This window comes from Polypterus senegalus, chromosome 6 (genome assembly GCF_016835505.1).
Source record: "Polypterus senegalus isolate Bchr_013 chromosome 6, ASM1683550v1, whole genome shotgun sequence".
In the NCBI taxonomy this organism is placed as follows: domain Eukaryota; kingdom Metazoa; phylum Chordata; class Cladistia; order Polypteriformes; family Polypteridae; genus Polypterus; species Polypterus senegalus.
In genome coordinates, this window is record NC_053159.1 from 193,249,303 (window position 1) to 193,265,815 (window position 16,513).

General features: G+C 52.4%; 3 protein-coding genes across 4 annotated transcripts; 2 read left to right on the forward strand and 1 right to left on the reverse strand.

Moving 5' to 3' along the window:
- Window positions 1-15: 15 nt before the first annotated feature.
- On the forward strand, window positions 16-6,443 carry mdh1b (malate dehydrogenase 1B, NAD (soluble)). Its single transcript, XM_039757858.1, has 9 exons — window positions 16-93; window positions 3,409-3,521; window positions 3,596-3,730; window positions 3,815-3,957; window positions 4,045-4,547; window positions 5,625-5,766; window positions 5,854-6,014; window positions 6,090-6,229; window positions 6,313-6,443. Exons 1-9 carry the CDS (start codon window positions 72-74, stop codon window positions 6,358-6,360), a joined length of 1,407 nt encoding a protein of 468 aa, XP_039613792.1. The 5' UTR covers window positions 16-71; the 3' UTR covers window positions 6,361-6,443.
- A 340-nt stretch (window positions 6,444-6,783) lies between these two features.
- Window positions 6,784-10,899, forward strand: dytn (dystrotelin). Its single transcript, XM_039755107.1, has 13 exons — window positions 6,784-6,840; window positions 7,383-7,457; window positions 7,535-7,718; window positions 7,804-7,889; window positions 7,961-8,061; window positions 8,142-8,213; window positions 8,300-8,463; window positions 9,354-9,465; window positions 9,680-9,816; window positions 9,884-10,010; window positions 10,088-10,176; window positions 10,364-10,511; window positions 10,578-10,899. The coding sequence occupies exons 1-13, from the start codon at window positions 6,822-6,824 to the stop codon at window positions 10,878-10,880; spliced, it is 1,617 nt and encodes a 538-aa protein (XP_039611041.1). The 5' UTR covers window positions 6,784-6,821; the 3' UTR covers window positions 10,881-10,899.
- LOC120530609 (protein FAM237A-like) lies at window positions 10,888-15,835 on the reverse strand. 2 transcript variants are annotated; one of them, XM_039755031.1, is made up of 3 exons: window positions 15,414-15,835; window positions 12,637-13,028; window positions 10,888-11,134 (listed from the first exon to the last, which is right to left on the reverse strand). In XM_039755031.1, exons 2-3 carry the CDS (start codon window positions 13,019-13,021, stop codon window positions 10,983-10,985), a joined length of 537 nt encoding a protein of 178 aa, XP_039610965.1. In that variant the 5' UTR covers window positions 13,022-13,028; window positions 15,414-15,835; the 3' UTR covers window positions 10,888-10,982. The 2 variants fall into 2 exon arrangements, with proteins under 2 accessions (XP_039610965.1, XP_039610964.1); XM_039755030.1 differs by having other exon boundaries at window positions 15,376-15,834.
- Window positions 15,836-16,513: the final 678 nt, after the last annotated feature.

Consider the following 16,513-nt stretch of genomic DNA (forward strand, 5'->3'; position numbering starts at 1 on the left):
CCCGCCCACCGAGCCACGTGCTCGCTCTCGCGACGTCGTTACCAGGCAACAGAGACAAACATCTGGGCGACATGGCAAAGTTCGTATTGGCCGGTAAGAGAAAGTACGAGTGACGAGGCTAAAGCGTAAAAGAGTTGAAGTCTTACAAGACGCGGGTAACAGTGCAGGGCGCTATATGCATGATGAGCTGTGTGAGTGACCTCTGGGGGCAAGTCCACTTCAAGCGGGATGTTGGGACAAAAGCTCTGAGGTCGCGTGGCATTGCCAGGTGTCGGCGTTCCGACGGGTTGCACTAACCGGGTACTCGGACGAGAAGGCGGCTCGACTCCCGTTAGCGCAGGAGGCTCCCGGTGCACCGATACTTAGAGTTCGCCGTCTGTCTGTCTGTGTGCTGACGGGCACGTGGACCGTCCAATCAGTGAGGCGGAATCAAGTGCGAGGCCGTCAGCCCGTGCGCGTGCCCGATTTCACCCGGTTCGCCGTCCCTGTATCACCAGTGACTTTAAAGTGTTTGTGCACTTCTCGTGACGCCGTCCGGCGTTGATCTCTGTGCTGCGATTGGCATCGCCCAGACCTTGCATCGAAGTGAGGTGCATTGCCAACGTGACATTTCCGTTCCTCTGCCATGACTCGCGCTGTTTGTGGCGGACCGAAGGGCCTAACGCGTTAAAACTGCCCACGGGAGGACACACGAGTGACAGACACCCTGCCAACTTCCTAAGAATGTCCCTTGGACAAACTAATCTCTGCCAACCCAAATGGCAAGAAGAGGGCAGAAGCCACGCCCCCTGGCACATCTCTGCAACAGTCCATTCACGCTTTTGAGAAAGCGGAGGTCGCGGACAGCCGTAAGGGTGTATAGTGGCTGTCACACTAGGCTCAGCTCAACACGGGGGGATTTCTAGGACTTGCAGGTATCAGGGTGGTGGTCTCCTCTTTGATGTATGTGTGTGATCGTCCTCCTCTCCACCTGACGCCTCTGACTCCACGTCTGTCTTTATATAGCGCCTTTCCCTGATGTATGCGTTGAGTTGCAAATTGAACCTGTGACCGACTGCGTGCTTGACAACAACATTTATTTCTGTCGCACATTTTCATACAAGCAATGAGCTCAAAGTGCTTTACATGATGAAGACAAAATAAATAATTCAAACTAGGGAACACTAATTAACATAGAATAAAAGTCAGATCCGATGGCCATGGAGGACAAAAAAACCAAAAAAAAATCCAAAACGGCCAGAGAAAAAAAGGAAAATCTGCAGGAGGTCCAAGACCACGAGACCCTCTAGGCATTCTAGCCAACATAAATTACCTCAATCAGTCCTCAGGGTATTCAGGGTTCACATGGAAGAACTTGATGATGACATTCATGTGGACTTCTGGCCTTTAATCCATCAATGTAAGGACATCATGGTGCTTTGATCAGGTGGTGGTGGTGCAGATCACCACCCACAGAAAACCGGAAAAAGAACAGCAGAGAAAGTAGGGGTGAGTACGGATTTTGGAGCCACCAGGAATAATAATGAGAATTAGTTGAATATACAGAGCATCAGGATTAAACCAAGATGAAGCTCTGAGAAAGCCATGTTGAGTAATGAGTTCTCATCCGTGTGCTCCACCGTATCAGCCTGGCGAATTCCTATTGGCTCGTATTCCAGATTTTAGGTGCATAACAGCAGAAGGTCACCCGCCTCAGTGCTTCTTTTAAGTTTAGCTCTTGGAATTCTAAGCCGATCTAAGCTTACGATTTGAAGTGTAAGGTGTAAGACATTCTGATATATAAGATGGAGCAGATTCTGGCAGCTCCATTCTGCACTCGTTGCAATTGATTGATGTCTTCTTTGGGTGGTCCTGAGGAGTAGGCCACTAGGGGGCACCCCTCCATGAGGCTGTAATGATGTGAATACTTGGTGGAGTTAGAATTAGCCGCTCCGTCTTTTACACAGCAATTTTAAAAGGGTACATCACCCTGTGAGACAACGTGGAAGATAGATAGATAGATAGATAGATAGATAGAGTGAAAGGCGCTATATGATAGATAGATAGATAGACAGATAGATAGATAGATAGATAGATAGATAGAGTGAAAGGCGCTATATGATAGACAGATAGATAGATAGACAGATAGATAGATAGATAGATGAAAGGCTATTATGATAGATAGATAGATAGATAGATAGATAGATAGATAGATAGATAGATAGATAGATAGAGTGAAAGGCACTATATGATAGATAGATAGATAGATATAGATGAAAGGCACTATATAGATAGATAGATAGATAGATAGATAGATAGATAGATAGATAGATAGAGTGAAAGGCGCTATATGATAGATAGATAGATAGATAGATAGATAGATAGAGTGAAAGGCGCTATATGATAGATAGATAGATAGATAGATAGATAGATAAAGTGAAAGGTGCTATATGATAGATAGATAGATAGATAGATAGATAGATAGATAGATAGATAGATAGATAGATAAAGTGAAAGGCGCTATATGATAGATAGATAGATAGATAGATAGATAGATAGATAGATAGATAGATAGATAGAGGAGGTTCGTCGGTTGACATTCAATCTCATCATCATGGGGGACAAGCCAAGGAGGTGCTGTGAGGAAAACAGCATTTATGCAGTGAAATGTTCACATGATATAGCGCCTTTCATATGCTGCACTGTAAGCAAGGAATTGAGCAGGTGGTGCTTGGGAGGAGTGGTGGGCTTTGGTGGCTACATTTCTAGTGGAGAGCAGCAGATAGGGGGCGCCACACATGTGCCCAGGCATCAGTAGTAACAGGAGGGCAGCGCAGCTGACCTGGTCACCTCAGGGGTTACAAACTGGACAGTGGTGGCCACTGAGTGTTCAGTTCCACTGACTGGAAATCCAGAGGTTGAGAAGTCCTCCAAGCTAAGGCACTGTGCCAACAGGGGGCATCCTTTCCTGTGAGTGTCCATTAGCTTGTGTTGGGTTTGCCAGGCCATTTGGTCAGGGTCTCCAATTTCTACCAGATGATTGCAAAGTGGAATGTGAACTTTCTGGGGGCACCATATGAGTTCACAAGCCTGTTTCCTCAACTCTCAAACTAGTGTTCCTGTGAAAGGCGCTATACGAGCTTGTTTGCCCTTTGTTGCAATGAAGTTTGTAGACAGTTCACTCTTCTGCCTTTTTCTTGTGATTTTGCTGTTCTCACTGACAGGGCCATTTCAAGGGCAAGTGCCCAGGGGCACCAGGACCTGGCAGACCTAGGCACCAAAAAACAGTGGACTTAGATTTCACAAATGTCTTGTTGACAGGGCCTGCTCATTTGCACCCCCTAGTGGGCTCACCTTTAGTAAATGGCTCCAGCATCCCACTGCTGCCCCCCAGAGGCGGTGACAAGTTTTGTGTTTTCCTCATTTCAGGTAAAGCTGACTGCCCGTTTTTTGCCAAGGCGGAGCTCCTGGCAGACAAGCTGGAGAAGATGCTTCCCGACTTCCACATCCATAAAATCGCTCAGCACCCGGACGAGTGGGAGGTGAGCAGCCGCCTGGCATCCTGGGACGAGTCTCCTGGATGCCCAAATTTCCCCAATGTGTTTTTTCCCCCCAGCGGTGGCTGCAGGAGACGTGCCAGAGGAACGGCTGGGTGCACAGCAAGAGCCCCATAGTGTGGCGGGAACTGCTGGACCGCGGGGGCAAAGGCCTTCTGCTAGGGGGCTTCAATGACTTTCTGGAGCATGCACAGGTGGGCCGCAGTAGAGCTGTGGGTGGGCACAGGTGGCACACCTGAACATGTTTGACCCCCTTCTCCCATGTTTGCTGTCTTCAGATCTACTATGGTGTCACGTCTGACATGCCAACCGACACCATGATGGACATCGCAGCTGAGAACCTGCAGACGTGTGCAGCCCTGATGGAAGAAAAGGCGCAGCTGCAGAGTCAGGTGGAGTCCTTCAATGTGTGGGTCACCAGGTAAGGCAGACCCCAGGTGGTCAGTGAATGAGCAGTGACCATGCAGGCCTCTGGACCTCTGATGGCCTTCTCTGTTTCCCACCTCAGTGCCCTCAGCCTGGATGCCTATGCCCTGACGCCATTCCTATGTAACGGTGATGCCTTTGGCCAGAAGCGGGTGAGCCTGCACCTCCTGGATGGCGGTGACTGTGAGGAGCAGCTGTGTGCCCTCAAGATGGAGTTGGAGGACGCCGCCCTGCCCCCACTCCTGGGGGTCGAGGTGCACTCAGACCTTCACAATGCCTTCCTCGGTGCCCACGTGGTCATCTTTCTGGATGAAGCTGAGGACGAAGGGGCCAACCAGCAGACCGCCGAGAGCCAGATTGAGCGGGTGGCACAGCGCTATCAGGAGTATGGACACCTGATTGACAGTAACGCTCACAGGGACGTGCGAGTGGTGGTGGCGGCCACCATCTATGCCAATCTGAAGTGCTGCATCCTGGCGCAGAGTGCACCATCCTTCCCAAGCTGCCGTTTTGTGGCCCTGGCAACACACATTGAGAATCGAGCGAAGCGTCACCTGGCCACAAAAATGGCCGTCCATGCAGCAGGTGGGAGGCTTTTTGATTCTTTGCTGAGGGCAGCCAGGAGACAAAAGGCTGGTGCGCCCACTAGGTGGCACTCTTGGCCAGCCACTAAATGACTTGGCAGGGCGTTGGCTTATACAACTGACACTTTTATCTAAAGTGACCAACACTTCTCCAGCTCTCTACCTGTGGCCCTGTCCATCTATATAGCGCCTTTCCATATTGATTCCACCTCAAGACACTAACTTAGAGGTACAGTGTAATTGTCCTCGCAGGGGAGGTGACTCATATGGTGACAGAGTAGAGCAGACCGAACATATCACTATATAGCGCCTTTCCATATTGACACTTTAGTGGTACAGTGTAATTGTCCTCGCAGGGGAGGTGACTCATTTCCATTCTCATGATAATACAGTGGAGCTGACTGGAAGTGTATATTGTGCTATATAGTGCCTTTCAATGTTGAATCTATCTGCAGACACTAATTTAGAGGTTAAAGTGCAATGGACCCTACTATAGAGTCACATGATGACACAGTAGACTATATAGCGCCTTTCCATACTGAATCTATATGTTACAGCTACCATGTAATTGTCCTTGCAGGGGAGGTAACGTATTTCCATTATTAAGTACTGCAGACTGAAGGAGTCACTATATAGCGCCTTTCCATAGTGAATCCACCCCAAAAAGCTGTGAGTGAAACACAATTGAACTTGAAGTGGAGTCGATTGACTCCCAGTCATGTGGTGATGTACTGCCAGTAGAGTTGGCTGAATGAGTCACTATATAGCGCCTTTCCTTACTGACCCCACTTCACAATGTTTAAGAGGCTCCTTGCAGGAGAGGTCGGTCACTCACTTAAAGTCTAATGATGCCACTGTAGACAGAGCGGGTGGTACCTCACATGGCACCTTTCCAAACTGAACCCACCCTAAGTCACTAGTTTGGAGGTACAGTACCATTGTCCTTGCTGCAGAGTTCATTTTCTCCAAGTCACTTGATGACACAGTAGTGTAGATACAACAGCCCCTATATAGCGCCTTCCACATTGAGCTCCATCTGTAGGTGCTGGCACTCAGGTGGCACTTTTGTCTCTTCCAGGCATCACAAACGTCGCCGTGTGGGGTAACATCAGTGGCAGTACCCACATTGACCTGACGATGGCGCGGGTCTACAGGTACGATGGTGCCACCTGGGGTCCTCCGGAATTCTCACAACCCGTCCTGGAAGTCATATACGACAGGTAGGAGAACTTGTGGCCTCCAGGACTCTTTGGTTATTTGTCCACCCAGCTGCGTGACTCTAATGGCCCCTTTGTGCTTTCCTGCAGGAAGTGGCTGGAAACGGAGTTCCTGACCGCGGTCAAAAGCCCGTCACCAAGCCAAGGACACAGGAGCCTGCCCGTCATCCATGCTGTGGTCACTCTTCTACAGAAGTGGTTCGGCCAGTCCATTGCTGTGGGAGTGCAGTCCCTCGGGGTGGTCAGTGACGGTAAGGTGAACACAAACACCCAGGGGGGCCATAGTCCGAGCCTCCTGGCCACTGAACGATTCTGTGCCTCTGCAGGTGCCTTTGAGCTGCCCGCTGGGCTCGTCTTTGCAGTGCCAGTGTACTTCAGCAGCAGGACATGGATGGTAGCCACTGACCATGAGCTGACCCCAGAAGCCAAGGAGAAGCTGGCAGCCATCGTCACAGAGCTCTCACTGGTAAGGGGCGCTGGATGTCACTCATTGCAGGTCAGCTTGGTCAACCTGGTCACTCATCAATTTCCTTCATTTCTGTTTTCTAGGAAAAAGAAGCTGCCTGGAAGCACCTGAATCTGTCTGGCCCAGCATGAGATGGATGCCCACCAAATGCCCACTCTGAGACAGAGGAACAAATAAAAGTGCCATCTAGCCTCGCCATGTGTGTCTGTGTCATTAATGCCAAACAGGTGGCACCCTATCCTAAACATCAGCTATCCCAATGCCCCTTCCTTATTCACTTTTTGGACCCCATACTGAGCACAGCTCTAAATCTGGTGTAGTGGACACCAGTGCCCAGTGTTCTGCCACAGCCCACCTTAGACCATGTCCCCACAGGCATGACAACCAATCGAGCTAACTGTTACCATTACTATAGCAACAGGCTGTCTCATAGACCAAGTTGTAATATTACCCTGGAGGCGTGGCCACCTCACACAGCGACAGGTAACGTGAGACACAAGACAGCGGTCAGTACTGCCCGAGGGGACACGTTAGGAGACAACTAGGGGTCTGCCATCACTGTGTCTTCACCACTCTGGACTCTCAGCCACCCATGGAGCCTCCTCTGCCAGGTAACAGCATCCGGGTGGTCAATGGGGTCTGGCACCATCTCGAGGTGGGGGTGGCGCTCAGCACTGAGGAGCTTCAGGCTGCCAGAGTGAGCAATGGGCGGAGCTTGAAGGGATCTTAAGATGGGGTGGAGCTTGAGGGGCTTTGACTGTTCTGTTCAGGGGAGGAGCTTTTTAAAGGTTTAGGGGGCCACTAAGCTGCCACAGTATGCTGGGGCGGAGCTTGGCGCCCCCATGCAATTCAGCAGTTTTATGGGATGAGTGTGGAGCTCTTTACGAGGGGGTGTGGCTTCCAGTTAAATGGGCGAGTTGAGGTGGGGGTGTGGCTCTGCACTGGAGGTGGAGCTAAACTACATCTAGAGAGTGGGCTAAGCAGATAAGGTCAGGGGTCAGGTTCAGGTGGGTGTGCTGCCCCAGTGTGGTCAATTCACCCTCTTTGCTCCTCAGTGGAAGTGGATGTCCACCTGAAGTTGAGAGCACAGAGAGGCCTGGCACCGCAGTTGTGGTGGGCACAGCTTTCATCAGCTCTTCTTTTCCCCTCCCAGCAGGACTTGCTGATGTCCACCCAGCTGCCTATCGAATTGCCTTCAAGCTGAGGTCTTTGCAGAAGCTCTGCCAGTGTAAGTTTTGTCACCCCTGGTGGCTGCAGCTCCTGACCCACACACCTCTGACCCGCACCCCCCCCACTCCATTTCAGTGCACCTGGTAGACTCCTCCATGATTGTCCAACTGCTGAAGGACCTGAGGTCACATGTCCATCCAGACGGTGCTGTCCCGACTGTCGTCACCATGCCGGCCCTGCAGCTCCTCTTCCAAAGGGCTCAAGTGACACCGGGAGCAGCTGAGCACACCAGCCACCTGCTAGCTGCCATGTTTGACCGGTGAGCCACCAGCTGCTTCTGCGAAGGAGATGAAAGTGTGTGGGTGGGCTGTAAGAGTGACCGCCGTGTGTCGCTTTGTGTCCAGGGATCAAGCGGGATCCTTTCCTCTGAGGTCAGTGGCCGTGGCTCTGGTGGCACTTTCGGCAGACCAAGTGTCCATTAAGTTTGCAGGTGAGTCAGGTGGCCGTGGAGCTTGGTGTCACCCCACTGTCCCCTCTGAGTTGACCTTGTCCTTCTTGTAGGCCTCTTTGAGTTGGCCGTGCAGGCCAGCGGTCATCCCTGTGCTGATGACAGGCGTGCAACTCGCCATGGCCTGAGAAACGTCCTGCAGGACCTGCAGCAGGTAGGAAGTCACCTGGTGCCCACCGGTGTCAGTGTGTGTCCATCACAGGCATCCGTCCTCACCGCTCCGCTCTCTCCCAGATACCCAGGATTGTCCAGGAGGACGCTGGCTTGGAGGAGGTGGATGTGGCCATCAGGGACTGTTTCCAGGGGGTGAGTAGCAAGAAGCAGGGTCTCTGGACGGTGGGGGGCCGGCTGGCCATTGTGCTCGACTGTCATGCTGTCCACCACTCCTGCAGGAGCTGACCAGTGGGATTGTGGAGGAGAAATTTGCCTGCTGGCTTCACACTGACCCCCCTTGTGTCCGGTGGCTGCCCACTTTGTACCGCGTGTCGACCAGCGAGACTGTGGTGCACCAATCGCGCTGCCAGGTGTGCAGGAGTGGACCCATCGTTGGACTTCGGTATGAGAATGAGAGCTGGGCACATGTAGCTGGGCATCTGGGCACCACAATGACAGAATCCAGTGAGAACATCCAATAAAGAGGGCCACCCCAAGAGGGCGCTGTAGATGTGTGCCCAATAAAAGAGTAGTGTGTATGCATCCACAAGGGGGCTACACACACCAAAAGAGAGAATATAGATGTCCACTAGAGGGCACTGAATAGGTGGGAATCCACAAGGGGGCGCCACGTTTTGCACCCCAATTGAAGAGTAAAACGGGCATCTACAAGCAGGGGCTATGAACTCCAAAACAGAACACTGCAGTTGCATAAAACAGAGGTGTGTCTGTCCAGAAGAGGGCGCTATAAAGCAGGTTTAAACAGCAAACTGCAAACGTGTAAATCCACAAGGGGGCGCTGAGTATGGCATTTAAAAAAACAAAAGTAAATGCCCACTAGAGGGCACAATTTACCCCCAAATGAAATGTGTGCGTCACAGGGGCTGTACACTCTGATAACAGTGAATGCACACCATGAACGGAGAGCTGCTGGCGCCCATAAACTCCACCAAAGGACAATTGCAGGAATGCAGAAGAGGGCATCAATAACAAAGTACCCAAATATATATGTGGGCATCCGAAAGATGGTGCTGTGAACACCAGTAAGCAAACAGACATGGATGTCCACAAGAGGGCACCATTTAGCTCAAAAATGAGAAATGTGGACCCCCACAAGAGGGTACTACATACCCTCTAGTAAAATGGGAGGTGCAGATATCTTTGTATCTCTGGTGGGTCAGACGGTCAGTGTCCAGTAAGGAGAGGTCACTATGTGTCTGATGACCACCTCGAGGAAGGCCGGACATGGCGTGGTGGACTTGTCTCTTTTCTGGTTTGTTCCTTTCAATACAGGTATCAGTGCCTCAGGTGCGTGAACTTTAACCTCTGCCAGTCCTGCTACTTGACCTGCCGGACAGATGGACGTCACCGACTCTCCCACCCAACTCTGGAGTTCTGTCGCCCAGTAAGCAGCCAATCAGATTCTAAGGTTTGTGGGAAGGGCTGTCCACTTGGATAATGTACATGAGTGGACACTCAGCGGGTCATTGTCACATGCACTAGTTGCTATGGTAACAGGTGTACCAGCTCCTCACCCCTTCGGGTCCCGGTCATTGTTACTGGTCAGCAGATGCTCAGCGCTGGTACCCAACATACCCACCTCGCCCTCTTTTCTACAGCCGTCCACCAAGGAGAGCCTGAAAGTTTTCTCATGGACGTTAAGGACATTACTGGGTGGACGTCACAAGAGGACAGGAACTCGGAATGGCATGATGCCCAAGATGGGCACACGGCCAGGAGTGGCGGAGCAGAGACGGTGAGTCTATCGAGAGGCGGACACCTCCACCTGGGCGGTCATTCATTTGGCTCATCTCTTCCTGCAGGCCAGGGGCGCACTTTTATCCTGGAGACCTCAAGCCCGCAGTGAAGACCCTCGTGGGGGACGGTCACTCTAAAGCTGTACATGAGGAGTCTGCTTTGGAAGGCTGGCAGTGGTCATTAGAGCCTCAGGTCAGCCTTTCATACATGGACTGGTCATCGGCTCCAGGAGTGACCCCAACCTCACCAAATGTTCTTGTCATCTACAGCCGCCTGTCTGGAGGAGCAAGAGGGCCTTGTCTGACCCAGACATGCGACAGCCACTGGCAGCCATGCAGGACGTGCCCGTCGTCTGCAGGTGGGTGGCCAGCTGAAGCAGACTCACTAGAAAAGCTCACACCCCCAGGTGACCAGAGCTCCACATCTCTGAAGTCTCCATGCTGTCCATCTTTCACTCCTGTGGGCCACATTCCCTGTCCCAGTCCCTTCTGTCACCTTCTTGTCCTCAACGTGTCCATGCCATGTTCTTATGTTTGTACTTGAAGGGAGCTGACCCGGTGGAGAAGTATGGCCGCTGTGGAGCTGAACATTCAGGAAGAGCTGCACCAGCGACTTGAAGCTCACATTGATGTCCTGACAGAGCACAACGAGACCCTGCAGGCCCAGCTTGGACACGTCCGGCAGCTTCTGCAGGTACCATCAAGCAGCCTGGAGCCACTGGCCGAGACCCTGTGGTCCCTCACTATGTGTTTTTTACAGATGACCCTGGTGGACACTGGAAATCTGGATGGACGACACCCGGAGAACTCGAGAGGACAACTGACCTTCACTGGAACAGAAGAGCATGCTGGGATAGAACAAGAGGTTAACTGGAAGCAAAGCATGCCAAGTGGCAGCGGGCAAGGAGAGTACCAGCCTGGCATCGGAGGGATGGACGGCCGAGAGGTGACTTGTTCTGCAGATCCCTACGCTTCCCTGAAGATGGAGCTGCTGGACGCGGCTGAGCTGCTAGGACACTCACTGTGTCACCTCGTGGACAAGGCCACTCTGCCACCTTCATGAACAACTGGGCCTTGTGCTGACTGGCCATGCAGGGACAGCCACCCCAAGGGACAGAGCACCACAGGACACACTGGGGGTTCACTGCAAAGACTTTATTAGTGGTCAGACACGGGAGCGGGGCCTCCTGAAGGACAGCGCCTGGTCCAGGGGGGGTGGTCCGCCTGGCCCACTTTGGTGGACGTGGATTCCAATCAGGTCTCGCGTGTACTGCTTCTCCTTACCGAAGTCCTTCCTGTGGCCGCGGATGTAAGATTCTGCAAATAAAAAAAAAATCAAAGTTGGACTGGACCCTGCAATGACCACCGCCTGGACTGACCACTTGGTGTCTCCACTCCGATCTAATGAGCATGACCCGGGTAGACTGGCTAGCCATCTGCTTTTAATCCTGGGAGAGGGCCAGAGCCACCTTAGACTGACCACTCACTGTCCATCTGCCTACAGTGACCAGTAAGGATCAATGGCTCTACTAGACCTCCACTTGGACTCTTTGTGCCTGTGTCACTGAGTCTGGCTCTTTACTCAGAGTGACCACTAGTGGTGTCCCTGCAGTCAGTGACCACTAGGGCTACAGTTAGGGCGCTCCTTTTATTTCTCTGGAGTGACCATCAGGGCTCAGTGTCTCTCTTCTTCTTCTTCTAGTGACCACTGCACGTCCCTGTTTCTTTCCCTTGCTGGTTATCAGAAATGACCACTAGAGGGTGCTGATTCTCTCTCTTGCTCTTAACGACCACCTAAGGCTTCTCTCTCTCTCTCTCTCTCTCTCTCTCCCTGGAGTGACCATTTGAGGGGTCCGTCTTTCTTTCTTATTTTATTTTATTTCTTTTCATTGTGAGTGGCCATTAGGGCTTTTCCTTTTTGCTTATAGTGACCATTAGAGGGCTCTCTCCTTCTTCTTGTAGTGACCACTAGAGGCCTCTGTTTCTTTCTGTTTCTGTTGAGTGACCACTAGAGAGCTGAAGCTCTCAGTGACCACCAGCTTTGACCGCTTGAAGTCTCTGTTTCTCTCCTTTTGTCAGGGGTGACCATTAGAAGTTCTCTTTTGCTCCTTCCACTCACAGTGACCTGTACAGAGAAACAGCCTTGTCACTGGAGTGACCATTGTGCTATTGTTTGCTTTTCATTGTAGTGACCACTAGAGGGCTCACTCTTCCTATAGTGACCACTAAAGGCTGCTACTCTTGCTCTCTCATGTTGAGGGACCACTAGGGGTCTCTCTCAGTCTTTCACCCTGCACTGACCACTAGTGGTCTCCATCTCTCTCTCTCTGAAATAGCCATTAAGGGTCTCCACAAAGCCGCTCCGCTCCCTAGAGTGACCAGCAGGACTTGGTTACAGCCTTCTCCTTCTTCTTCTTCTTCCAGTGACCACTAGGGGCCTCTTCTTCCTTCTGTTGCTGTTTCTTAAGAATGACCACTAGAGGGCTCTGTCTCTTTGTCTTGGTGACCACGAGAGGTTTCTCTCCTTCTCTCTCTCTTTCACCCTGGAGTGACCATCTGAGGTCTGCTAGTGACCACTTGGGCTCTCTCTCTCACTAAAATGCCACTCTGTGCTGTCCGATCATCCGAATGGAGAAAACTCCCCCATCTTGTCATTGAGTCTGGAGACACAGACGCTTGCTGACCGCTCCTTTGCTGCCCCCTGGGTGAGACAGACTTGAACTTGGTGACGGACGATGACCCAGACTTGGTGTGTATCTTTAGGCCACTGCCCCCTCCTCATAATACCCCGTTTAGTGCAACACTGGACCCTCACTTACCGTCAGTGACCAGGGAATGGAGGGCTGTGATCTCACGGTCCCTGGCGGTCAGTTGCCGGCGACCCAGGCCGTGGGTCCTGGACAGTACGCAGTCCACGTAGATGTCCCAGAAGACCTGTGCCAGGTTCCAGAACAAGGCCCCATGCTTCAGATTGTCCGAGGTCTTCAGGAAGATCATGAGGTCCCAGAAGCCTGAGACACTCTCCGAGATTTGAGGCTTCCTCATCTCCAGCAGAATAGCTGAGGACGACTCCCAGCACTGGGGGTCCGGTCTCTCCAGGGCCAGGGGGTCGATGTGCTCATGGCATGACAATGGTGAGACATACAGCAGTCCCAGGAGTGCCAGCATCGCCCATCTTGTCCTGGCCACCCCAAAGCTGTTCATTAGAGTTCTGCAGAGACAGAAGAGGCAGAGGGTCACCAGCTGGCACTGATGCCCAACGATGAATGTCACCCAGCCCTGTACCCAGAGACTCTGGAAACACCCAGAGAGTCACGAGGGCTGTGGATTATATAGCACCTTTCACGGTCAGACTAAAGACTCACTTCAATGAGTTCAGGTGGACAGGTGGGTGTAGGAGTTCATGTGACCATAGGGGGCGCTAGGGGGACTTTTAATAGGGTTGTTCTGGCTGGACAGCCAACTGACCTCTGCTGGCCACTGACTGTGCTCAGGTGACATCAGCTCGCTATCGCCCCACACTGGTGAGCCAAGGGTGGACATGGAAATCTGAATGAATAAACGACAAGACTTGTGCACGGGGACCCCGGCGAGTGGCACTTTGAGTGGCCAGCTGCAGACCCCCCAACACTTTACCGGGGGAGATCGGCGGCCGCCTCGCTTTTAATGGCTCGTTTCTTCTCGCCGGCATTTCATGTTGCTGTTGGCTCAGCGGGACTGGAGTGCGTCTGGCCGTGTCGGGGGTCTGATTCGGTCGGTCCGGTGGGTTTTTCTTGGAGGTTTGCCTGTGCGGCACTTCGGCTTCAGTTAAAACGTAAAGATTATTCTTAATGTTATTTTTATTAAAATGTGCTTCTTAAATAAAATTTGACACGTCGGAGCCACAGCGGCAAGCGCAATCAGCCAGGCCGGGTGAAGACCCCCGCAAGCCCCTGCTGACTGAACTCCTCAGCACACGTGACGACTGGCCCCACTTTGAAGAATGCAGCGCCTCATCGCTCCCGACCTCCTCGCGGACACTCGATCTTCTCCTCTAATGGGAGAAGACCCCCTGGCACTCACACTGGACTCCATGATGCCAGATCCGCCCCGGACCCGGTGAATGTGAGTATGTCGCTTCTTTATCGAATGCAGATCCTTGATGGCATCTCAACGACACCTCTTCCCCGACCCCCTAAAGTATCTGAATGTTTCTGTCATTGTTAATAAGCAGACCGGCCCGTGACTTTCAGGCGACTCCAGAAATGTCTGCCAAATGGCTAAAGAAACGAAAGCCATTGAAACAAAAGCGCATTGAACCCCAAGTCCCGTAAAGCGCCCCCTTTGAGCCGCCGCCTGCCCGAAGAGCACCGGGGGTCAGCAGGACCCGGGAAAGGGCAGGGAGTCTGAGGTGTCCGTTCAGGCCGAAGCGGGTGATGTGGTGGCGCAGCTGATGGCATCTCAGGTCCACTAGCGTCCATCTTAAAGCTCCGCACCGCTTCGATGGGAGTGGCAGTGTGTGAGCCCCCCACCGCCGCCACACCCGCTTTCTGCCTTGCACAGTATATTGGCAGAATTGGCACCTTCCTCACGAACCTGGCAAAGTGAGTGGGCGCGCCATGTCCTGAGGCATCGCGACAACCTGCGGAAGAGACCAAGAAAAGGACGCCAAAATGAGATGGGGGTGGGGGTCTCATCTGTTACAGCGCTCGTTAGTGACGGGGTGTGCAACACGCGTGTTTGGTGTGTGTGTGTGTATTGCACATCTGGACATGTACCTGCTTAGATTTCGTACTGTGGTGGTCCCCTTTTCTGCCCCGACCCTTCCCTGCAGTTCACAGGCCCTTCAGGTGTCCAGGAGGGTCCACTCTGCCCACCCACGAACTCTGAAGAATCACACGAGTGCAGTTCAGCTGAGGCCCGGCTTTAGGGGGTCATTTAGCCTGGATGAGCCCCCAGATATCACGTCGAGATGTCCCCTGAAGCACGGGCTGCTTCACGTGAAGGTTTTCCGCTTGTGTTCACCGAGTCAGGATGAACGCGTGAAGGAGACGAGTAGGCAGACACGGGCTGGGGGTCTCGGTGTCCTGTGTTTTTTTTTTCTTGCGCCGTGCAATCCGTGCTCCCTGGGGGTCGTTTCTAACCGCTGCCCTGGCGACGATGTCGATGAAAGACGCTATATAAAATGACCGACTGTACTGCACACTTCTCTCCTTTCCCTTTCCCTCTGAGTCTCGACGCCCCCCGCTGCCGGTCGCGCTTTTCTACTTCGGACGTGGTCGTCGCTTTTCTTGTCACCTGGCTGCCCCCTCTGCGCGCTCATGTGACGGCCGGCAATCTCCGATTGCAAAAGAAGTAAACGACAAGCGACGCACTCAGAGGAAAATCCATTTATAGCGCCTTTCAGAGCAGGTCATCGAATCACGGAAAGACGCATCGGGCAGCACAGCACCTGGCGAATAACGGAGGGTCGTGTGCGGCGGGTATGAGACGTACAGCGTTAAACGCGCCCCCGAAGACCCCGTTCCGGTAGAAGATTCCGTCCACCCAAACCACTCCAAAGCGGGCCGACAGCTCACCTGTTCGAGTCTCACTGGGTCTGCAGGTGGCGACTCACCTGTTCTGGTGTCGCTTAGCTGGTAGGTGACTTGGTGTGACTTTGTGTGAGCGCTGAGAGCGCCGAGCGGTGACCGGACCTCCTCCGTGAGCTCCGTGACGACGTCACTCGTGAAATCTGGGTGGGTGGGGGTCGCCGATCGTGCCGCTCGGGAGGTGAACTTCTTCTTCCTTGTCTTCTTCTTCTCTACGCTGAAGTCGACGGTGTCGGCTTTGTCCTTTGTTGTCACCACCGGACGCACTCGATTGTCTACTGGCACACCGTGAAAACGCATCAGAGGTCCACCGTGAATCCCATATAGCGTCTTTCTCCACACACCATCACGCGATATGCCAAGTGCAGTGCCCACCCCGACTTCACGCAGGATACTAGCCCCAGTCACCTGATCTCCGCTAAATGAAGAGGTCCGTAGTGGCCCCCCTGGTCAGGACAGCTGCCTTGACACTGACCGGGGATGGACAGTAAAAGCACGTGATTTGTTCAAGGTGCTCCCATCCCCCCAGCCACTGACGTGTACGGACAGAGCGTGGGGTAGATGGTGGGCTCAAAGAGGGAGAGGGGGACAGAAATGGTGCCCACTTTTATTTCATTTGAATTTAATAGCCAGCGGTGACGTCATGTTTGTGAGGTCAGAAGATCAGAGAGCCGCTTTTGGACTTAAGCGAACTTGTTTTGAAAGTCAAATAAATCAATCACTCAATCAATCAATCAATCAATCAATAAGCAAATAAATAAATACATACATACATAAATAAACACAGCTAAGTTTCAGGCAAAGTGGCGTTGATTTTCTGGACTTGGACGCTCTCAGCTGAGCACACGGGGACGCGCCTGCACAGACGGGGACGCGCTGTGACGCGCACGCGCCTGCGGACTTGCGCTGCTTTGCTTTCTCGCAGTGCGCTCGGCAGGCACAGAATGTCGTGCGCTGTGAACCTCCGACTTTTTTTAAATGTTCAATATTTTTTAAAGTGTAGCGGCTGATAACTCGAACAAGACAAACAGAAAAGATGCAGATGTTAGACACTTTTTTTTTTAACTGTTTTTAGTACGTTTCACAGACCATCCTTTTATTTCTGTCACAGCCAAGGTCGCTTGTC